The 25,174-nt window shown below is 38.6% G+C and overlaps 2 protein-coding genes across 2 annotated transcripts in view; one reads left to right on the forward strand and one right to left on the reverse strand.

Annotated features, from left to right (window-relative positions):
* Positions 1-2,213: 2,213 nt before the first annotated feature.
* On the reverse strand, positions 2,214-20,797 carry CISD1 (CDGSH iron sulfur domain 1). The gene is made up of 3 exons (XM_003783646.3): positions 20,546-20,797; positions 12,010-12,215; positions 2,214-2,641 (listed from the first exon to the last, which is right to left on the reverse strand). The coding sequence occupies exons 1-3, from the start codon at positions 20,574-20,576 to the stop codon at positions 2,552-2,554; spliced, it is 327 nt and encodes a 108-aa protein (XP_003783694.1). The 5' UTR covers positions 20,577-20,797; the 3' UTR covers positions 2,214-2,551.
* Positions 20,798-21,868: 1,071 nt separating this feature from the next.
* IPMK (inositol polyphosphate multikinase) overlaps positions 21,869-25,174 on the forward strand; it is a 47,572-nt gene continuing 44,266 nt past the window's right edge. Inside the window, exon 1 of the mRNA XM_003783647.2 lies at positions 21,869-22,379. Coding sequence (XP_003783695.1) covers positions 22,190-22,379 — 190 coding nt within the window. The 5' untranslated portion in view covers positions 21,869-22,189. The remainder of the gene's footprint in view (positions 22,380-25,174) is intronic.

The following is a 25,174-nucleotide window of genomic DNA, read 5'->3' on the forward strand; positions in this document are numbered from 1 at the left end:
ACTCTGGCTTCAGGAACCTTGCTCAGTGTCCAGCTTGAGGCTCTGTCTCAAAAAAAAAAAAAAAAAAAAGAAAAATCAATGGAACATAAATAATATAGAGGAAAACAGATGGGAGCCCTTATTGCTTGATGATCTCAACCAATGAAAAGGCAATTAGAAGCTTTAAGGCGCTTAACTAGAACAGTAGTTACACACAATTTTTTTTTGTGTGAAAACATCTCACATTAACCTAATTCATTTTTTATATTAAACAATATGAAAATGTTTCAATATCATCAAAGAATTCTAGTTCAAAAGCAAGTAATAAAACTTTAACATGACCCTGAAAATACTTTTACCTAAATATCTTGGACCCTCAAAATGCTCACAAAAATCTGTATTTCAACAGTAAGGTGATCATCCACAATTTTGTCACACACAGACACACTCATATAATCTATAGTTTTGAGGATTGTTAGTAGGTCCTTTCACCATAAAAAAGGCATGATTAACAATATAATTTCAAAATCAAAATCAAAAATACAGTTTAGTCTATTAAGTTAAAAGAATGTCCCTTTATCAGAAACTTTTGGTTTATGAATTTCTTTTACTTTAAAACAGTGGTTCTCAACCTTCCTAATGCCATGACTCTTTAATATAGTTCCTGTGGGTCGCAACCCACAGGTTGAGAACCTCTGCTTTAAAATGACCTTTAAAAGCATGCTTTCTTTTGCTGACTCATTCATACTTTTTGCTGACCGCATCATACTTATGGGCAAGGAAAAAAAACTCACCCTAAAATTCCGACAGAATGAGAGTTTGAAGGGTTTTAGATTTTATGCCTAAGGCATGTTAAAGACATCTCCAAGTCAGTCACATGGGCTACTTAAAACTAATGTATACATTTTGATATCAATTTTTATCTGCTATAATATACTAAACTGTACATTTTAAAAAGATCAGTGATTATATATGATCATTTAATATAGGAATGTTGCTGCAGGTTTAATTTTTTTTTTTTTGCAATTTTTGGCCAGGGCTGTGGTTTGAACCCAGCACCTCTGGCATATGGGGCCGTGCCCTACTCCTTTGAGCCACAGATGCCACTCCTGCAGGTTTGATTGATTTAACTGGATTCTACCAAGTAGAAACTTGTGATTGACTACTATTAAGAATTCAAGTGTACTAAAAGAAATGAGGTTATCAAATTATGTTTGCCTATATTAGTAAATACTTTGTCATTTCTAACCTATAAAATCCAAACCCAAAATCTCTTTAAAAATATATTACTATTCCTCTCTTCTTTCATTGCTACTAATTATTTTCAGTTTTCATGGTTTTTTTTTTCCTGAATTAGTAATGAATGCAAATGCTTCTGGTCTGAGTCTTTGAAGGCTCTTACATAAACAAATACTTGTCTTCAAATCTTTGCTTTTAAGAAAGCCATGTGCTTGATTAGCTAGAGTGGGGAAAAAGGAATCTTCCCACGCCTTTGATCTAACCTTGTGACTACTATTTCTGTCATGGACATGCGGTTTTGTGATCAAAAGACTTGATATTATGTGCTCCAATTCCTTCAAAGTCTTTAGTTGAAGTGCTTGGCACTCCCTGGGCTAGAATTCTGGAACATTACATTTTAGGATATTTTCCACAACTACTTTAAATCTACTATCATATTGATCTAAATTTCTGTACTGGTTCCTTTTATGTAGTGGTTCTCAATCTTCCTAATGCCTCCTAATGCTGTGACCCTTTAATACAGTTACTCATGCTATGGTGACCCCCAGCCATAAAATTATTTTCATTGCTACTTCATAACTGTAATTTTGCTACTGTTATGAATCATAATGTAAATATCTGATATGCAGTATGTATTTTCATTGTTACAAAGGGGTGGCAACCCACTGCTTTAATGGATCAATTAAATATCCATAAAGATGAATACAAAGATGTTACCACCCCTTTACTGTTAACCTGGCTTATAGTTACTTCTAATTAAGCAGAATAACATTCATAGTTCATTTTGATTGAAAATTGTGAAAACAGAGAAACCATATTTTCTCAATGTTGTTACAAATGTCAAGAAGAAAATCAAGGTCATAACAGGTTTTTTTTTTTCTAGATTGTATTAAGGAATTAATGTAGCTTAATCATATCCCATTTACTTTCTAGTTAATGAATATGAAAAAGTGATAATTTTTCTTTGGAACTTACAAGTACAATCTGCAAATACATGATTTTGAGAATAGTTTAATACGTTGACTTCAAGATACAACTATATTCTAATGTTAATGTTTTAAGAAACGGATCCTTACAAGACCAAAATAACCCACAGGCCATGAAGTTGATTTTCACTTTTTCCTTTTTTTTTTTTTGTTTAAAACAAATGTGCACCACAATGTTTCAACAAGTAAGGCAAATGCCATGAATATGAAAGCTGCAATTTGCAACTGTTTGCAATATACCACATCTAGAACCCAAGGGAGGTGACTTAGACAGAAATGGTAGTCATTCTAATTAAACAATCAGGTAACATCAGGACAAGTTGGTTTGCAGCATCAAAACTGTCCATTTAAGTTTCTTTTTTCTTGATGATCAGAGGTCCCACGTTGTCTCCAGTTTCTTCATTGTGTTTTGTGTGAGCCCCATCACAGAATGGGAACTAGGAAAAGAAAGGGAGAATGTGAAATATCTAATCCCCAAATCAGTATTATGCTTTGCAGAGTGGAATGTGATGCTGAAGTCACATAACAAAGATGTTTCTTGGCTACCTTATACAGACTTTCTTTAAGAGCTTATGTAAAGTACACAGACCAAACAGGAAGAAAAAATCAACTCATGGATGATACACAGATCAGTAACTGAATTTCATTGTGATATGAAATGATGAAAACTTTCTCTATGCTTATGTATGAAGATAATAATTTCTTGTAAACTATGGCTATTGCCAAATTATTTGTGAGAGTTTAAGTTCATTCATTTAAAATAAAACAAATTTTTTTTTTAGTTTGCTTTTGGCTGGGGCTGGGTTTGAACCCGCCACCTCCGGTATATGGGGCTGGCGCCCTACTCCTTTGAGCCACAGGTGCTGCCCTTAAAATAACTTTTTATATTATTCCTATGTTGGTTATCTTTTTCTATTTTTTTGTGGTTTTTATTTTCATTTTTTAAATTTCAAATTAATATGAGGGTACAAAGTTTTAGGTTACATTGTTCTCACTTCCAAGGTAAAGTTCAAATTATAAGAGCCCCTCGCTCAGGGGGTGTGCTGAACATCCTCAAAATGTGCACATTTGGTAAGATCCTGCCAAGTGCTCTCCCTCCTCCTGCTAATAACGCTCTCCCCTCCTCACCCTTTACCCTGCCCCCTTGCTAGACTATATTTGTGTTTTATTGTTTGCATGAGCATGTGTAATTGTTTATATATTGGTTTCCAAACCTTTTCATTTTGGTTATTTTTTCATATCTGACTTTCTCCACGTTCATATGTCAATGGCAAGTATGCTAATATTTCCCCTTTTAATATCTGTCATGGAGAGGTCTGTTTTTGACCTCTCAACAGATGAGATTAAAATTGTCATTCCTTTTCATGATTTCACATTTTAGATAAAACTGACATTTTGGTGTCCAGTGGGAAGAAAAGAGAAAAAACCAAAAATTCTTTTTTTTCTTTTTTAAGACTCACAGCAACCTCAAACTCTTGGGCTTAAGTGATTCTCTTGCCTCAGCCTCCCAAGTAGCTGGGACTACAGGCACCTGCCACAATGCCCAGCTATTTGTTGTTGTGGTTGTCACTGTCGTTTGGCAGGCCTGGGCTGGGTTCGAACCCACCAGCCCTGGTGGATGTGGCTGGCACTTTAGTGCTGAGCTACAGGCACCAAGCTGATAAAACCAAATTTGTATTGTGCCCCAAAGAGCTGAACCCTGCCAAATACTCTGATTCGGTTTTGTTCTGTGTTTAAAACACAGGGTTTCTCTTTACTATCCAGGCTGGAGAGCAGTGGCATGAGCATAGCTCCCTATAACCTTAATCTTCTAGGCACCATTGGTCCTCCCACCTTAGTCTCTCCTGAGTACTTAAGATGACAGGTGTGCAGTACCACACCCAGCTAACTTTTACATTTTTTGTGGAGACAAGATTTTACTATGTTACCCAAGCTGGTTTCATAGTCCTGGCCTCATATGATCCTCCTGCCTCCGCCTTCCAAGAGTGCTGGGATTACAGGTATGAGCCACGATGAACAGCAGCTCTCAAGTCACAATACACATCATTTTAAAGGGTTCTGCTGTAAAAACCACTATTTCAACCAGAATTTCTCAAGTTGATTGGACTGTGGACACTTTTTTTTGGTTTGGAGAAAAAGTCTTTATTTCATCTTCATATTTGAAAAATACTATTGCTGGGTATTGAATTCTGGGTGGGAAGTTTTTTTTTTTTTTAATTTTAAGTAAATTTATTTCAGGTTAATGTGAGGGTAAAAGCAACCAGTCAAAGTATTTGATTTTGTTAGGTAGAATTCATCTTGTGGTTATGTCCCATACCCAAAAGGTGTGCCAATCCCAGACTATGAACACTTTTAACTTTGCTATCCATTATCATTATCAATTTTCTGTACAGCATATACTGTGCTATTCTAAGATCCTGTTGCTTCAGTGAGGAGGTTTTTCCTTCCTACATTATAATACCTTTATTTATAATTTTACCTAAACAAATTATACATCTAAAAAAGCACTTATTTATAAGTTCTATGTTATCATATTAGTAAGTCTCCTACACTGGGATAATTGTGTTTAAAATAGGTTTCAGTATTTGGTATAGCTAGTTTTCCTAAATTAATCTTCTTTAACTTTATTATCACTTTATTCTTCCAGATAAGCTTGAGTTCTTTTGTCATGTCTTATTTCCCTTACTTTTCATCATCAGGTCTCAGGCATATTCTGATAAGATTATTTCTGTTTTTTTTTTTTTTTTTGGCAGTTTTTGGCCGAGGTTTGAACCCACCACCTGTGGCATATGGGGCTGGTGCCCTTCCCCTTTGCGCCACAGGTGCTGCCCTTCTGTTCTATTTTTTATGGTCACCATAATTAGGTATTTTCATATCTGAATACTCTTGCTACATAAATACCATTGATTTCTGCAAGTAACCCTTCCCTATTGTTAAATGATTAAAAAAAGAAGAATTCAATGTTTCAAATGATTCCTTGGCCTGTTACACTCAGAACGTACAATTTTTGATACATTTTTAATTTCTTGCCTCTTATATTTATAGCTTTTATTTCTATTCCATGTTAAAGGACAAGAGCTAGCTAGCATCTTTTTAATAACTATGATGCTCTGAATGTACTTGCTCTTTAGAACTAGAGTGTCACTGTCTAGTATGAGGTATACTGTTGCATTTGAGGAGTCCATTTAAAGGGTAAAGTAACAGGAATCTTGGCCTTAAGAGCAATAATTCCCTTATTACTTACAGTGAAGCCAGTATAATTTTAGATATGTCAAATTTGACAATGATGGTAACATAATCTTAAAACTTTGATATCCAGAAGTCTCTTGCCTAAGATTAAAGTAATATTTTGTTGATGTTAAATCCAATTATAATTTTACTATTTATAGATAATTATGAGGCACTAAATTAGTTAAAATTTATAGAAAAACTCTTATATGTTCACATATAAATTCTATTCTAGGGTAGATGGCAGTTTAAAGGTAATGAATGTAATGCTTATATTATTTCTATTTTAGGTCAGTAAGATGTACACGTTGTATTCATATTAAAAACAGGCATTGCAGCAAAAACATGAACCCAAGTTTTAGTTTTCTCTTGACTTGAATGAGAAAAAAGGCTATAAAAATCAAAGTAAAAATGTATCCTACAGCAAAGTACAGCATTTCAAAGTGACATATGTTTAATAAACAAACACAGATGATTTTACAGTGAGAATAGAAGTTTATACAGCAAAAGACTCCATTTTTATAAATAGCACACACAAAACACTTTGCTGCACAGTTTTATCCATACAGGTTATAAAATGGACTTCTGGGAAAAAAATGAAATATTCGTAAATGAAAAGCCTCAAAAATCTTGCTGAAATGGCATATTTAACTTTCATTTCTTTTTAAATCTCATGTTGAAAATATTAGAAAAATCAACATTTCTTAAATTATTTCCCTCCATATATACATAGTATCAAGAATGAGAGAAAAATTTACAGAAAAATATACAAATTAAGAAAGTCATACATCTAAAATAAGAATGTATTTTTTCTAATACTCTGGTTCTAACTAAAAGCTGAAATCAGCCATTTATTCATGCTCTTAAAAGCAAACAAAAACATTCTTTAAAAAAGTAGTAGATTGTGTTGTTAAGAAACTTTCATGCATTTAAAGTGTATAAAGCTTTCATGCCTTTAAATATAAACTAGATATTAGAAATAATTTTGGTCAGAGACATGCCTTTAATGGTACTTTTTATATCATTAACCTCCAGAAATTATTTCCTTAAATCAGAATTATCTTCCTACCTTTGCGATTATATTCATTAGTGATTTCTCAGTTTAAGTTAATGAAAAGGCTAAAAACTTTTTCAACGAAGGGCTAAAATGGGTAATTTCAAGAGAGGATTATCAATTTCTTTAGAATACCTTGTATATATTAATGAAATATATTTATTGAAATTAATCCATAGTAATCAACAGTAATTACTTGGCATTAAAATTCAAATGGTAAATTACGTAACAGTAATTGCTTTGCTTTATCATTTATTTATTTATGTATTTATTTATTTTAGGTTAGTCAAGTGAAGCAGTGTGAGTGGAGAAGGAATAGACTTGCATTATTTAAACATTATTTAAATGATAATGTAATAAAAACACAAAAACTTTATTAACCCTCTTTCACTTAAAATTCTAAAATTCGTTAGAACTGTCAAGCAAAAAGTAAAAGTACGAAAAAAAAAAGGGCATATATAATTCAATTCATGTAGTGGCAACAGTTAATTTGTTCTAAGATGTCAGTGTTTGTTTGTTTGTTTTTGAGACAGAGTCTCACTTTGTCACCCTGGGTAGAGTGCCATAGCGTCACAGCTTACAGCAACCTCCAACTCCTGGGCTTAGGCGATTCTCCTGCCTCAGACTCCCAGGTAGCTGAGACTACAGGCGCCCACCACGACGCCTGGCTATTTCTTTGTTGCAGTTTGGCCAGGGCCAGGTTCGAACCTGCCACCCTCGGTACATGGGGTTGGTGCCCCACTCACTGAGCCACAGGTGCCACCCTTGGTGTTTGTTTCTTAACAAATCCTGGAGGGAGGTCCTGGAACCAATCAATGAATTCAGGGAAAAACTACTATCAAATAGGCCAATTTCTGAAATAGCAGAGGATACACCAATCCTGAAAGGAGGAAAAGAGAAATGGGATGTGTTTTAAAAACGTAATGTCTGCATATCACTAAGAGATCTGATTCATCAGGTTTGGGAAACCTGTTCAAAATATTAAAGACAAACAACAGGGGCAGCGCCTGTGGCTCAGTGAGTGTTTTTCTAATTAAAAAAAACAAACAACAGGTTACTGGTAATTACAACTATTGAACATAAACTTAATATAGCCATCAAAAGTATTAATTACAAATCTTCTGTGAATTGGCATGCAAGTGTGTGACTTGGCACCTGCAGGATAACATTAGGCACCTCAGGAATGTGGAAAGTTTCCCAAAGTGTCTAAAGAATAACAACATTCATTAACTTGAATAATATTCAAAGTAAACTCTTAATTGATTCACGCAGGAATGAGTGTCCAAAGTTCAATGAGAACTCAGAGATGGCAGATTCTAGATGCAAAGATTGCTAAATGGCATAAATGATAGGAACAACAACAACAAAAAAAAACATTGAGAAAATTAAAATTAAAATGACTGGTCTGGTTTTCCTTCTGTTAAACTCCACTTAGACTCAGAGGGAACGGCAGTCCCTAGTTTAATCACCTGGAAACTCTAAATTGTAAAAGGAATGAATAATCCAGGAATGTTTGGTTGAATTATCAAGTCAAATAAATATTTAAACCACTAGCCTGTGTCCATTTGTGATTCTTCCTGAAATACTTGAAATTTTGGTTCATGAAAGTCCTTATTTACTTTAGGAGGCTCTCCCCTCTGGGAAAACTTGATCAAAGCAAACGCTCTTTACTAGACTTCAAAGCTGAGCTGTAGCGTTCACTCAAGCAATTTCCTTATTTCTTTTCTTTCCATCCACTATTAACATTTACAAACAATCTCAAAGATATTCAGACTTATGACATTTCTTTATTAGTTAATTCACACTTCAACCCACTTGGACACCACTTGTATTCTATTTACTCTGTTGAAATGGCATCAAAAGAACAATTGCTTAATCCAACAGTCTTGCTACAATAGTCTATTCACCTGGTTGTCTTTGCACAGGTCAATGTACCCAAACTTTGAAAACTTCCTTTTTCCATTTTGAAGACATAATATTTTTAGTTTTATTCTAAGGTTTCAGAACTGTTCCATCTTCTTAAGTGGCTCTTTCCAAGTTCAGAAAATTCCCCAAGATTTCATACCTAACCCTTGATTCTTATCTGTATCAAGGATCAGCTGCATTCCTACACCTGACACATCAAGTTTGCTGATCTTTATCTCCAACCCTCATGTCTCAGCTTTACTCCCACATTTCAGCTCATCGGCTGTACATTCTGTTCCACTGTCACCTCAAATTCACTCTTTGAAAATTGAACTCCTGATCTCTATCCTGGAAAATGAGCTTTCACCTTGAATTCCTTATTTCTGTTAATGGCACTGTCCTCTTCTAATCCTATATGCTTAGATCCTTTTCTCTTTTTTACTGTACTTGGCTGATCCTTCCCTCAAAATCTGTCTCCATTTCCATAGCTAGCACCCTGGTGTAAGTATCACAGCTCTTTGTCTCAATCCTGGAGATACAAACTCCTCAAGATCCTCTTTAATCTAGACTTGTTACTACGGGAGGGAAATAACTTTCTCATGCATGCATATGTGGTAGACAGTGGATAAACTATTTAATATCACTGAATAAAGAACTATTACAACTCCATCTCAGAAATTCCACAACTTCTAGATGCATTATGTTCTATGTTTCAATGATTAACAAGACAATGGAGCCTATTACAGGCACACTTTCAAAAAAACAAACCTGGACCAGTCTATGAAACATGATGGACAGTTTATTTTCTAGCAACGCTGCTAGCAGTTACTAACAATCGCACATTCCAAGTGAACAGTGCTTTTTAAAGGTACAATTCTAATGGGCCTATTAAATTTTGGTTCACACTGCATACAACATCAATCAAAGCTGCAGAAAGGAGTTAGTGAAATATGTTTTCTAGTACAGACTGAGTATCTCTTGTAGGAAATGCCTGGAACCAGTACTTTGGCTCTTTTTGGATTTTGAAATATTTGCACATATGTAATGAGATATGGGAATGAGAGCTAAGTCTAACTACAAAATTCCTATTTCATATGTACTTTACACATATAGCTTGAACGTGCATGAAACAAAGTTTGTGTGTCCTGAACCATGGGAAAACAATGGTGCTGCCCACCTCAGCCATCCATGTGGACAATCTCTGGTTGTTTGGCATTCCTGAATCTGAATTTATGATACTGATAAGCAACCATTTTCTTACACTTATTCACACATGAGTATTTAACAGTAAAAAATATGACATCATTAACACAGTAAAAAAATAATTTGTAATTAAGTAGCACAGTAGCTTAGTTGTTAAACAAAAGCAGCTGAAGGGGATGGAAGGACTCTTCTCCTTTCAGATGCTGAATTAACTGTGTGTTATGCACCTGTGTTTTGACTTTGACTCATGCCTTGTCCTATTAAGTTAGGCATGAAATTTTCCACTTGTGGGATGGCAGGTCAATGCTTAAAAAGTTTTGGATTTTGGGCTGTATGTGGTGGCACATGCTTGTAATCCTAGCACTTGGGGAGGCCAGGGTGGGAGCATTGCTTGCGACCAGAAGTTTGACACCAGCCTGGGGACCATAGTGAGACTCTATCTTTATAAAAAAAATTGTAAAAACTAGCCACAAGCAGTGGTGCACATCCCAGCTACTTGGGAGCCTCGGGTAGGAGGATCCCTTGAGCACAGGAGTTTGAGGTTGCAGTGAGCTATGATCACACCATTGCACTGCAGCCTGGGCAACACAGCAAGACTCTGCCTCTGAAATTTAAAAAAAAAAAAAAAAAGAATAGAAAAAAAGGTTTCGGATTGTGAAGTGAAGCATTTCAAATTCTGCATTTTGGGATTAGGACTGTTTAACCTGAAGGCAGTATTTGGCTTCTTCCGTATTTGTTACACTCTTAGTGTGTATGCGTGTGTGTGAAATCCATTTTATCTAAATGCTAATGACAGTATATACAGAGGGTGCCAAAAAATACTCATTTTAAGAGATATTATCTATGTATTATTTTTCAAAATTGAACTGAATTATGGTAGCAATGTGTAGTAAGATGTTCACTCAAAAGACGGTGTTAATCGAATGAATGTGAGCATCATCACGCACTAGGCGGGACCAAGAAAATGGCAGACACACAGCTGTCACCTGAGGAGTACAAGGCCATTTTGAAGTAGTATTTGAAATTCCAGACAAGTGGGAAAGTACAATAACAATGGATGCATGAGTATGCAAGAGAACCTCCGATATGCCTAGCAATTGAGTGGAGATGTGATAAGCTGGAGGTGCGTGATACTGTGCGTGACATGCAAAAGGGAAGATTGGAGGCCTCAAAATGTTGCTCAGTCAGTATTTCTCCATAATCAGATGTGTCAAGCTGTCCCCCTGGGTAGAGTGCCGTGGCATTACAGATCACAGCAACCTCCAACTCCTGGGCTCAAGCGAGTCTCTTGCCTCTGCCTCCCAAGTAGCTGGGACCACAGGTGCCCGCCACAACACCCAGCTATTTTTTGGTTGCAGCCGTCATTGTTGTTTGGCGGGTCTGGGCTGGGGATTCGAACCTGCCACCTTAGGTGTACGTGGCTGGCGCCTTAGCTGGTTGAGCTATAAGCGCCGAGCCGATGGCAACAACTTTGAGCACCTCTTGTAACTACAGCAGTCAAATGTGACTTTATTCATCTTTGTTTTCGATATATGTTGAGGATTACAATTTTAATAGAGTTTTTCCTTTTTGTACAGTGTGTGTATAATTTTTTGCACCCTCTCTAAAGTGTTTACACCATATTTCTCACAATACACCAGAAATCCTGAAGTTATTCATTGTACAGATCCTTTTGAAATAAACTTGGGAGAGGATTTTACCATCTTTGGGTCACTGATTGTCATGTCTAAAATCTGAAGGTATCATAGATGACACTTCCAAGAAGAACTTGTTAAAAGAAAATAAGATTTTTAAGAACCCTATGTTGTTAGATATTTAACTACAGAAGTTATAGCTGAAAGGCAGCTTAGGGTACTTACTTACCAGATAAAAGGTTTAAAGGTAATTTACAAAATTTTTTCTTTTAAAATTTCTAAAACTTATCCTACTATCTAGAGCTTGAATACTCAAAAAAAGAATTTACTTCTTTTGTGTCTCTTTGCACTTAGGCTGCACATTACATTTTTGGGAATAGTGGAAGCTAAGATCCACCTGCAGGGGAAATCCTAAAAATAAATTAAAGGAAATTTTCTCTTTGGTCATGAATATGGCTAAATTTGCAGGGTTTTTTTGACCAGGGCCAGGTTTGAACCTGCCACCTCCCGTATATGGGGCTGGCGCCCTACTCCTTGAGCCACAGGCGCCGACCAATATAGTTAAATTTGCACACAACTCAGTGAGGACACATTGTAATTTTACTATAATGTCATTAATATATTAGTAAATTTATTCCTTAATGATATAAGGAAAACAAAGAAGAACATAATCCATTAACAAATAAAATAAAAATAATAATATCTGGTGATATAAATTTGATGGAATGCTTTAAAAAGAACTGTCAAAAATGAAACTGTATGAAGGAATTGTTTACCTCACCTTTTTAGATCTCCAACAACGGCAGTACACTGCTTTATCTCCCAAATCCTCCATGTCAAAAGCATGTACTATCTTGGGGTTGTCTTTCTGGATGTGAAGGTTGACCATCGCCTTACTGCGATGATCTTTGATAGAAAATCTTTTGTAAGCTAGATAACCAATTGCAGCTGTTCCAGCAGCAATGGTGACTGCTGCAATCCATTCAACTAGAGCAGGGAAGGAAAACAGGAATAAGTATCAAAACCATAACATATACTAATATTCTTAAGAAATCCAGTTTCGATTATTGAACATCAACAGTCCAGGTTTTTAATGTTAATAAAATGACCAGAACACTTTGGTATAGCAGTCCTTTGTTAAGACTGTCCCTAGACTTACTGAGCCATTGTGTATTTTCTGTTTAGTGATGACAGCTAAATTAAGACTTAAGAGGGAAACCTTGTTTTAATTTTATTATAGCTGGAGGAAAAAAATCAAAGCTCAATAATCTTTTAAAAGTTGTTTATAAATGGCTTTTAACATGTGAGCCTGCAAGTATCTATTGCTTAAAAAAAATACACACACCTGTGACGTGAAAATTCACATTACAGACAAGACAAAAAGAAAATTGGAAGGTGATTATGTTAACAAAACAACTTATCATAGTCCTTTAAAATAGTTCTCTTAAATAGAAATTTTTAAGTGAACCAAAAATCAGCTCCTGCATAAAACTACTGGTATCCAAAGGAAAAAAATGTGAAAGGACAAATAAAACAAAGCCACCCTTAATGTTAAACATTCAAAGGAATATATCTAGCAGAATTCTGTGTCTCAAAGTTATCTAGAGGTGTCTTTTTAAAAATCTCAAATTGCTTTCTCATTAAAATAAAAATTAGAATGTATTAATTGCTTATTTTGTAAACATAGTTAATATAATAACAGCTATATTCTCATTTAATAACTTCTAAATTGACTTGGTACCTGTGGCTCAAATGGCTAAGGCGCCAGCCACATACACCTAAGATGGCGGGTTTGAATCTAGCCCTGGCTGGCCAAACAACAATGACAGCTGCGACCAAAAATAGCCTGGCGTTGTGGTGGGTGCCTGTGGTCCCAGCTTCTTGGGAGGCTGAGGCAGGAGACTCGCTTGAGCCCAGGAGTTGGAGGTTGCTGTGAGCTGTGATGCCACAGCACTCTACCCAGGGCGATAGCTTGAGGCTCTGTCTCAAAAAAAAAAAAAGAAACTTATAAATTCATCTGAATTCCCCACACACTTCATTTTAAATCTAATGATATTATTCTACTTTCTAGAAACAAAAAATATTGTTTCACTAACAAGCCATCTATTCTTTGGTTGCTTTTAGGAGTCCTCAGAAACCCAAGGGTTTAACAACTACCCCAGCTCCAGGCAATGATGGAGAGAAGGAAGTCCTGCATAATCTGGTTAGCCTCAGCCTCAGAGGAGAGTTGTCTATTCCCAGCATGGAGTGGGCTGTAGGGAGAAGTTAAACACGGGTCAGGATAAACACACTGGACTGCGTCCCAGCACTTCCTGAGTCAGATCTTCACAATGTTTGAAATAAGTTCCCAGACTATCAAATAAAGCCCTAGAGAGATAAGTACCAAAACACATTCCAAAGCCAAATAAAAACACATAATGAATAATTTAGTCTATGGCTTCTTTTGCCCTAGCGAGTCAAATTTCTTATTTTCACTAATGTGATCAATCACCCTATCTAAAAGTGTCTTACATAAAATTGGAGCTCCTTTTCACAAAATTCTAAGGGAAAGGAACAACCATTCTCACATTTAATTTCATGTATCTTAGTTTCATCTTTTAGTTTAATACTCTAGAAAAAATTTTTCCTGGATGGTGCCTGTGCCTTAGTGACTAGGGCGCCAGCCCCATATACTGAGGGTAGCAGGTTTGAACCCAGCCCCAGCCAAACTGCAACAATAACAACAACAACAAAAACTGCTGACCTATTGTGGCAGGTGCCTGTGGTCCCAGTTAACTTGGGAGGCTGTGGCAAGACAATCGCCTAAGCCCAAGAGCTGGAGGTTGCTGTGAGCTGTGATGCCATAGCACTCTACCAAGGGAGACAAAGTGAGACTCTGTCTCTAAAAAAAAAAAAAAATTTTTTTTCCCTTAGGGCCGTGATGTTTTATTAGGTCAAGAGATGTGTGAGTTATATATGATTCACAAGGTCAGGGGCTCAAAACTACTGAACTTAAATACAACTCACAGTGCAGTTAATGTGTTAACAGTTTAGATTTTTGTCAAATGTTTCTAATTAACATGGATTCTATTTTCGACCACAGTAGTATTTTTCTTTACAAAGTAATCTGGATTGTTTTCCTTCTCACAGCATTTCCATTCCTCCTTGTTAAAATCCCCTAAAATAAACATTAATGTTTTGTCCTTTCCAAGTGTTGCATGACTGGGAAAAAAAGTTAATAAGTCACTTGACAGCTTCAAACCTTTGACCTCATCAGAGGATGTTTTTTAAGTAGGTACACATTTTGTGTAGATTTGTCTTGAATTTTAGTTCTGCTTCATGGTATTATCCCGTGGTGCCTCCAAGCAGGGGTGCAACCTTGCTGTGATTGCTAGCTAGATGCACAATCTTCCTTTCTGAGGCATTAATTACCAGGGACCTTTTAAAAAATATCCCCGAGGTCAAGAACTATATCAACCCTCTTCTTAGCTAATGGAAAGCTACTCTATCACAAAATGGGGTAAAAACATTGCTTTGCATAGTATATGCTCGGTCCTCAATGTTTGCTGAGTGTTGTCCTTAGTACAAACATATAAGGGGGTAATATCTCCAAAGACTAAAATCTCCCTAAATTTTGTTGATTGTAGTAATACTTTACTTTTTAGGTGAATTATGAAGTACTCTCTAACAGGTATGTTTGAACGGTGCCTATCTATTGCAAAAAGTCCTGGGATTTAAAGAACCACCATAATTGGCTACTATTGTTTCATGATATAAAAAAAGAATCCTATAGGAATTTCTGTGAAATTCCTAAATGGTCAAAAAAATCTCTCCTGGTCATTAAAACATTCTTCATAGAAGAATGTCATATGGTGACATTAAAAAAAAAAAAACAAAACACCTTACCTTCCTTGGACTTTTTGACTGGGGCGGGGAGGGTAGGGGAGAATGACAGAATAACTGACATGGAAAAGAGGTAACACCTAAGGCATCCCTTAAAAAAATGGGAACTGACTCTGGCTGTTACCCAAGAGCAGTTGCCCCAGGGGGAATCAAAACATCCGCTCTGTGACCCTACCCCATGGCAAGGGTCACTTACAACTCTATGCAAATGTCATAGCACCCTAAGTGTGGTAGGAAAATAGCTTTGTATTTGCTCCACGGTCTTAAGAAATTCCATTTCTCCCCCCTCCCTTCCCAAATTCGAATTCTCTAATCTCATTAGGGAAAAACAAGAGTTCCCAGAAGTCTAAAGAAAAATGTTGCTATTTTATCACTTCAGGACTGCAGGCTGAATCAGTCTTCTCTGGCAAAAAGCTAGGAATGCCACTGGCAACTCTAGGGGGAAAAGGGGAAGTAAACAGAGACAAAAATGATGACAGATTCAAAAGTCAACAATGAGGATACAGAAAGAACTGAATACCTAAGGAAGGAAACAAGTACAAATAAAAAAACCCAAGTAACATTCCATCCTTGATAGAGTTTATGCCTATTAAGTGCAGTCACAGTTGCAGACCTAACAATGAACTTTACCAAGACCCAATTTTTAAAGATATTTCAGCTGACACCAGATACTGACTCAGAACTGGGATCCAAAAAAATCCTGATCATTATTTCTACCTCTTATAGTTTATCCTCACTTTCTTTTCCATAGACATATCTCAAGGTACAGTTAGTTATTCCTATAGTTAGGTCAGCCCACCACCCAACCAGACCTTGCTCAACAATGCTTTCTATCTATACAAATACCATTAAAGACCAAAAATAACATTTCTAAATAATCTCTCCTCCCCGCTTTTTATTCTTCCCTTGGCCTAATAATACCATATAATCTTTGGTTCTCTCTCTTAAATATTCAGATAGAGAAAACATGAACTTGTTCCCAAAGCGCACACTCTTATTTATAACCTAATCCTTGGCCTTTCTTTACCATATGGATTATTTTGCTTTAATTGAGAAATCTCACTCTACTTCTTTTCCTTTAGCACCTTTGCTGCCCCCAAACTGCCCTCTCTTGCCTACTGTCAACTGCCACAGAATCAGAATGTTCCTCGTATTCCATCAGGAGAGGAGGAGGGGGAGGGACGCTGTATTTACTCCCATTCCCTCCCTTTAGATCTCCCACTGGCTCTGTAATGTTTTTTTCCTCAAGGACTGGCACCCAGGTAGTATCCAATGTTATTTGATTAAAAGGAAATAATAGACTAATAATTTGAATTTGTAATTCCATCTGTCAATCTTACCATCACAGTGTTCTTATGCCAAATGACTTAATTTTGTCCTTTTCTTAACCTATCGTACCAAAGTGCAGAATTTGCTTCCTGAGATTCACATTTTTATTACAGATATACATAGGAAAAGGTCATATAAACACAGAGCAAGAAGAGATTTTAAAGATGCTGGAGTAATGCTGCCACAAGGCAACCGCCGCGAATAGCCACCAGAAGCTGGAAGAAACAAGAAATGGATTCTTGAGTTTCCCTTCATCCTTCCTCCCACCCTTACCCCATCCCTGCTACTAGATTTAAAAGAAAAAAAAAAGGATTTTCCCCTACAGACTTCAGATGAAGCATGGGCCCTGCCAACACCTTGGTTTCAACGCAGTGATACTAATTTCAGGCTTCTGGCTACCAGTAATACGAGAAAATAAATTTGTTGTTTTATGCCAAACAAAACACAACTTTTATGATGGGACATTTCAAACATACTTAGGGAATACTATAATGAACCCCGATTTATCCTCACCCAGCTCTAATAAGCATTAACTAATGGCCAATTTTGTTTAATCTATAGTTCCATATCCTACTCCCCTCATTTATTTATTGTTTAAAACCCATAAGGGTTATCTCTTTTATCCACACTTTCCTTCTCAGACAAAATTCCTTAGAAAGTGGGGATCATGCCTATAGTTTATTCTATTTGGGTACAGGTGAATTTGTCTAAAGGTTGAATGTAAATGTCTTAGCATAACAATTATGAGAAAGACATGATGGCTATGTTGGCCACCTGGATGAGAGTTTTCCAAACTGCATATAGAAGTAACACACTGTATCCTATGAGAGAATTAATGTACACAATTATGATCTAATAAAAAAAAAAGTAGTAACTCTTTTGTAGTCTCACTATGTTGCCCTCAGTAGATTGCTGTGGCATCACAGCTCATAGCACCTGAAACTCTTGGGCTCAAGTGATTCTCTCATCTCAGCCTCCCAAGTAGCTGGGACTATAGGCACCCACCACAACACGTGGCTATTTTTTTGTTGCAGTTGTTTAGCTGGCCTGGGCCGCATTTGAACCTGCCACCTTCAGTGTATGCAGCTGGTGCCATAACTACTGTGCTACAGGTGCCCAACCAAGAGTTACTACTTTTAATAATTCAATGAATTTAGTGAACCAAAACTGTATTTTAACATATTGAGGTTAAGTGAATTGGACGATTATAAATTAGCTTCAATAAAATGCACAAAGGTATTTTATTTAAAAAGTAAGAATAATTTATTTAAAAGGCAGAATAAGAATGTTTGAAATGTAATTTTGGTTACATGTATTATAATGATCAGGATTTGGGATGGATAACAAAACATAGTAGATAGACAAATCCCCATTTTGTAACCTGAAGGTAAAACGGAGTATGAAAAAATAAATGATTTCATGGAAAAGCAGGTTAATCTTTTAAAATAGTTGGTTTAGATTTTTTTTTTTTTAAGATGGGGGTGAATTATGAGTGATCTTAGGCTGAAAAGAAGAAAACCCTTATGAGGGGCCCTGGCAGGGGTGGGCAATCTGTCGCCTTTTGATTTCAAGATTGTTCTTTTTCAAGGAAGCACCAAAGGAGGCAAGAAAAGCTTCATGTTTCTCTGTTGCACCCCTTTTGATAAAGGGATTTGTTCTGTAAAATTTGGATTCAGTCAAAAGGCCACACTTAAGGACCTAGAAGCCACGGTTCATCTATAGCTCCATATCCACATGTGTTGTCCTTAAGGCCCCAGGTTCCCCATCCCCTGAAGAGCAACAGGCATCAGTGAGGTAAGAAAATGGCATCTGGCGGACAGAAGGAATGGCCTCAGATTTATTCTCTTCCTTTCAAACAGAATGGAAGGTGTTAAGGATGAGAGCAGATTCAATAAGCTTTGGAGGCAGCAAGAAGCAGGATATGTTCAGAAAGGTTTACTGGGTGAGAGGAAGAATCATAAGAGAAGCTCTAATAAACTGGTTGCACTGACCATACTGATATCAAGAGCCATCTCCCTGACCTGGTTCTTTGACACTATTTCAATTCCAGTCATTCATTCTTAATGCCTCTTCCGGCTTCCAATGCTGGGCTGAGCCCCATTAAGTTTCATTTATAATTCATCCATTACTTTTCTTCTGAGTATAAACAAGAATTCTGCATCCATATATGCATTCTTTTATTTTTTTACTTAACATATAGTGCTTACCACTGTCACATATCATTCTATGCCCTTTGGAATGATGAATTCATTTAATTGAGAAGAGACATGATCGTCTTCCCCCAAATTAAAAAATCTAAATTGATTTGCAACCCGTAAGAATGAATAGGTCAGTTTAAAAATTGAGAGAACCACATTTTTATGAGATCTAAACATTTATAGGTGGGTTCCCAAGACATTCTCTATCCTTACCTCACCTACCAGGAAATCTGAGGAGGAGGTGCTGGTCAAAGAGATTTACAATGGCTTTGGGGCTCTATTTACAGTCCTGACAACAACCATTATGCTTTTCAGTGAAATAAAAAGTATTCACTTCTCATATCAAAATTGAATACTTCCAGTTAAAGCTAATATTCTGCTTCACTATGCAATTTCCTATCCCTTAGTGGCAAACTAATGAGAAAGTCACCTTAAAATTCTCCTATGGTTACCTTAAAAAAAAAAACAAACTTGTTTTGATTGCAAAAAAGATCAGCTTGGTTTAAGTTTAAGGGGTTCATCCATCTCATATCTCAATCATATGCTACTTAAGTAGATTTCAGTGCTCACATACTCAAAAATTTTGACACAAATTTCAGCATCTTTGGCCCACCTCAAACATGTGCAAACAGTCTTCTCACAAAATTAAAAAAAAATCAGCAGCACAAGTCACATGGACACCTCATTTCACAGTTACCTAAATCCCAAGAAAATACAGTTTTTAAACAAACACACATTAATCACTATTTTAAATGCACCAAGGAGCCTCTAATTAAAGGAGTTTCAAAATGAGTATTCTTAGAAATAATTTTTGCAAATAATCACCTCTTTATCACTAATTAACTAAGAAATGTCATGGATTATTACCCTCACTCATTATGCCAGGTAAATTTTATCAACACAAGTGTAACTCTCCAATTTATGCAATCTACCTATTACAAAATTAGGACTCAAAGTAGTAGGGACTTTTTAACAGAACCTGGTGCTAAAGATGCTCAATATTTACTTAAGAATCAATGGGGCTAGTTTAACTTTTGGACAATTTCTTTACCTTTACTCAATTACAGTTACAGGTAACCAGACCTTGAGAAGTAGCATTTTATACCTGAGCAGACAGACCACAGTATATTGTGTAGCTGGTACCCAGCATATAAACAATCATAACATCACCAAGAATTATTATAAAGGAAAACTCCACACTAAACGACTTCTCTTAATTTTTATTGAACTTTCTGCGAGGCGTTGTTTCCAAGCACAAGGGAGGGATGGCTAAGAAAGCTAAAGGCTCAACAAGCTCGGTTTTCAAACCTGTACCCTGGACTACAGCCACCAACCGCAAAATGCCACGGGCATTAATAAAAACCTGGGAAAACTGAAGACCTTGGATTGGGTTTCTTCCCTTCAGAAAATCTGCAAAACTAAGATGTGATTAGTCATGCATCACTACAGTACTGCAGGAAATCAATGTTGTGGCTCCACGCTGATGTAGACGTGAGAAGGGAGTACGTGTTTCCCACCTTCTCTCCCTTTCCTTTCTCTCTCTCTTTCTTTTTTTTTCCCTCTCAGGCCTCGTGACTTAATATAGAAGCATTTTAGGGGAGAACAGGAGAAGCGAGCAGCGGAGTCATTAGGTTTTAGGGTTTGGCCAGTTAGGGGAAAATGTAGACTGGAGATGCCTACACGGCCCCACTCCACTTATGCCTTGTTGACACCGTCCATCCATACCCTAACCTCGCTCCTTTGCCGGGTCCTGAACAGATGCCGCAGCCAGGCCGAGCTTGTCCTTCTGCACCTCAAGGTTACAGGACCGAAGAGCGCGTAGTGCAGCGATAACAACCCAGATGAGCGGCAGGCAGTGCAACTGGTGCGCAGGCCGCCAGCCTCACCCACCCCCCGGCCCCACTTCACCTCGTACGCTGGAACTGGAAGACAGACTCATGGCGCCGTCGCTTGCAAGGCGTGTGCACCGGATACTGAGCACAAACTAGCTCGCGCAGTCAGCGGGAGCCAAGGTGAGAAAGGCGTACTAAGGGCACCGACACCAGCCTGTTACTACGCAGGCGCCGCGAAGGGCAGAAAGCACGTGTGCGACAGATCGCCTCCCCCCCCCACAGTTGACTCTGAGCATGCGTGGAGTTGTGTCCTGGCCCTTAAGGAAGTGGAGTCTGAATTTTGACAGCCGCGGGGCGGGGGGGATGGGTGAGCTTTAGAGAGGAAGCAACTGAGTTTGCGCAACCCAGAGGGGCGGGGCCCTGGGAATGGAAAGTCTAGGCTAGATTTTCGGTCTCTTCCCGGTATTCGCGTTTCTGGAGGCTGAGGCAGGTGCTACGGTACTAGGACCCTTAACCTTAGTCAGATACCTAAGGTTTTACACCAGATTTTCTTGTTCAGTTCTTGTTTGATTTTACCTGCAAGACCAGGTCCAGTTTTCATATAAAATGCCAGTGGCAGACATGCAGGCATCAGTAATTGAGTCCTGCACATGAACCTCTTGTTTCCGGCGTGCATCCATTCTTCTGCTTTTCACCTTGTTAGGCATCAACTCAGGACCTTAAAACCTGCGCTATGTGAAGGTCGAGTGGGGAGGGAAAAAAACCCCCCTAATTTCCTTTTTAAAAAAAATTAGGCTTCTCAGCCTGAAATTACTGTGGGTTCCAAAGGTTATATATACACACACACATACACTAGCGGCTTACCGGCAGCACTTTGGGAAGGGGTACAAAGATTAATTTGAAGGGTGTTTTGAAGGCCTGTCTTCTAACCAGCCGCAAATTTTTATTTCTGTTTTTGTGTGCGGGGTGCAGGGTAGCAGCTGGCTGCAGTTAAGGGTGCACCGCTACTGCCTGCCGAGTCTCCTAATACCTGACTCCTCCTCACACTCTGTAGCCGTGGAGTCTTTGATCCCGCCGCGATACACGCTCAAAAGCGCATTGAACCAATGAAGGCACAACAGCTTCAGCGGTACTGTAATAGCAGCCAGGGTCGGGGCGAGGCCAGCGAATGCACCGGCCCCATCCTTGTGGCGGTCGGTAGGCCCCAGCCAGCCCCGCCGCGGGGGTCCCGTCGGGCGGCTTCTGGGCATGCTCAGTAGCGGCGGCGGCCTTGGGTCGCGCAGTCGGAAGCTCACGCCGGCAGCGGCTGTGCAGGCGGCGCTGACGCGCGCGCGGCAGCTGAGGGGACTGGAGGACGGCGGGAGGGGGCGGGGACGCGGGAGGCGGGGCCGCCGTCGCGGTCTGGGCCCCGGGGAGCGAGGGGTGCTGCTGCTGTCGCCGCTGAACTGCTAGGTTCCGTCTCCTGGGCAGCGCCGGGGGCGGCGGCCGCGGCGGCGAAGGAGCGGCAGCCGCGAGCCGCGCTCCGCCGAGAGTTGGGCAGGGGAGCACCCGCGCCTCCGCGGCGTCATGGGCCCCCTCCCCGGGCCTCAGCGGGCACCAGTCGCGGGAATCCCCGGGCCTCCTCTCGCCCGAGCTTGAGCGACCCCCGGGTTAGCCGGCGTCCCCTCCCTTGCCGTATTTTTGCCTGCTCTCGCCGCCGCTACTGCTTCTACTCTCCGTTATGGCAACAGAGCCGCCATCCCCCCTCCGGCTTGAGGCCCCCGGCACCCCAGAAATGCGGACCCCACCAGCGAACGAGGACACCCCCGAGGACACCACGCAGCCAGCGGGCAGTAAGCTCCGTTTCCTCAACGGCTGCGTGCCCCTCTCGCATCAGGTGGCCGGGCACATGTACGGGAAGGACAAAGTGGGTAAGTGAGGGTGACACGGGGCTTGCCGCTCCCCTTCCGCCTCCGCAAGCCCCCTGGCCGGCAGAGGCAACCTGGCGCTCCCGTGCCGGCCTGGACCCCGGCTCCCCACCGCGGTTTGCAGGCCATCCCGTGGCCCCTTCCGCTCAGCCCCGTAGCCTCGCGGCGGGTACAGAAGGGGCTCGGAAAGCGGGGTGATTGGAGGGTGTAAGGCGTCAGACTGGCAGCAAGGATGTCGAGGAGAGGCATGCCCGGTCTCACTCGCCCCCAGGGGGGGAGGTTGTTGATTGGAGACGGTGTTGTTAGTAAAAATAAGGAACTACATTTTTACTGGACGGGGAAGTAAATGCTCTCCCGAGCACAAGATCTGTTTATTATAGGCAAGTAGCTATTGCAAAAGAAAAGGAATGAAATGCAGATGATGCTAATCTAGTAATTCTCTGCTGGGTGCAGCTGCATAGCTAGAGGGAAATTAAAAAAAAACAGCCCCCCTTTTTTAGTGGTGCGTGGGGGAGCCTGTTAGTTTATCTGGGAACTCTCCCTATCCCTGGAAGTTTTCTGGTGTCTCCTCGGTTTCTCTGGGAGGCGTGGTTCCAGTAGTGCAGAAACTCGGATTAAGAGTAGGAAATACACGTTGTACTAGAATGGTATACAGATAAAATATTCAGTTATTTTTGTTCATTTATCATGGACTTTGTATTATATTTTGTGAATGCACAACTTTTAGAGCCTCTCACACAGTTCAGGAACTGTAATTCACTTCGTTTACTTAACAGTTATTTTTCTGGGCCATGATTACCTGAGGAGTCAGATGGATGAGTATTGCTGATCTTTGACCCGGAAGAGCCACTAGAGATAATTCAGTTTATGCTTGTAGTACTTAGATGAGGTAACTGAGGCTAAGCCTGGTGAAGTGACAAGCCTAAGGTTACACAGCTACTATGTGTTAGAATCACTAAACTAAGAATTATATCTTGGAGTACTGTTTTTTCCACCTTGTAATGTTCTTGTAGAAACAACTCAACTCAAATGGATGAGTATAATTTGAATGTTGAAAATTAGGCATTATAGGATCTTGGCTTTTTCTATACCTTTTTCATAACTAAATTGTGAATTCTTTGAGGGTAGGGATTAAATGTATTTATTCCCATTGCCATGTACAGAGATTGGGACTCAACATTAGGAAATGTTGAAAGAGTGTAAATTGGCAATTCTTTTTGTACAAAGGTTCAGAATAATTAGTGTTCACAAGGTGCTTAGCATAGTTATTTCCTCCTGTGTTTTTGTTGTCTGGTAATGAGAGTTTGAAAGTGCTCTTGGGGTTACTCTTAACAGAGGAATCCCTTTTGATTTATATCAATAAATTGTGATGATAATGTTCTTAATATTCTAGATGCCTGAAAAAGTAATTGTGTCTCTACAGCTCCCTAGAGATTGATTTATATGCAAAGGAGAATAAATAATCCCAACAAAGAAAATCTCAGTGATGATTGTCACATAAGAATATAACCACTGCTTACTAAAGTATGTAATAGTGATTCTGTTCAGAGAATTATCTCCACTTAATTGCACATGTCCCCTGAATGTGACTTAAAGCTACATTGTAGTGTCTGAAAGTTAATTTATCACCCACATTACCTAATTAAAGGAGTAGTTTAGGTTCCAAAAGTAGCCCTTAATTATTGTATTCAATTTAAAAATAAACTTTTTCCCCTCAGTTTTGTAAGGTTCTTTTGACTAGGGACTGTCTTTGTGATACCAAGTAAAATGTCTAGAACATACTGTTCTAGCAACTTGATACATATTTGCTACATTTAATTCTCAGGTATTTACACAATCCTGAATGTATTATTGTTAGTAAATGGACACCTGAGTAATAATAATCTTCCTTATTCATAAAATGAACAGCAAGGTGGTCAGTAATTCAAAGTTCAACAATTGTGTCTCTTCACTGTCATAAATCATGTATAGTTTTAAAGTACATCATTTGGATTATACTTTGGTCTGTCAATTACAGGCATGATGTTGTCTCAAAAAAAATAGTTCTCAGATATGCTTTGTTAAAGACGTTGTGTGGGTACTTGTTTTGGTTTTGTTTTTAAATTTTTGTTACTATCATTAGGTAACAAGGATTTTTCAATTTAGGATTAATATCTTACCTATTTCCAGAAAGGATTTGTTGGCTTTGTTAGTTTAAAAACTAAAAATGTGGAACTGGATAGAACAAAGGTGCTAGAACAGAAAAACCTACCTTGGGATATAGCTAAGTAATGAGAATATTAGTAGTCCTGATTTCAGAGTTATTTTTTATGTTCTTCACTGGAGTCATTTCATCAAAGTGTGTTTCACTCTTAGTTCTAAGGTTATAAAGTGTTTGGTTTCTTAAAATTGTAAAAGTAGTACTTCATCTTTTAGGAAAAACTTCAGTTTAAATAATGCCTCCTTTCTCCCTACTCATTAGCCTAGCCTTGGTAACTATTTCCTGTCCATCAGTTTAGACCTTGCTTTCTGGGCACATAAACACATTAACACAATTCTAATTTTTCATACAAATAATCTATCAGTTACTGTCTAGCAACTTTTCTTAGTCTATATTATATCACGTAGTATACCTACATTGTTGTACTTAATGACATACTTCATTCTTTTTAAAAACTGTGTTATGTTCTGTGGTGTGGCTGTATCATAAGTTAACTATTTTTCAACTGGTAGATGTGACTTTTCACCATTGTTCTCCTATTAAAATAGTGTACATATTAAACATTTGTGTACATTATAACATAACTTTCACATTGTAA

The sequence above is a fragment of the Otolemur garnettii genome, unplaced genomic scaffold (assembly GCF_000181295.1).
Source record: "Otolemur garnettii isolate 467f Iridium unplaced genomic scaffold, OtoGar3 scaffold00008, whole genome shotgun sequence".
In the NCBI taxonomy this organism is placed as follows: Eukaryota; Metazoa; Chordata; class Mammalia; order Primates; family Galagidae; genus Otolemur; species Otolemur garnettii.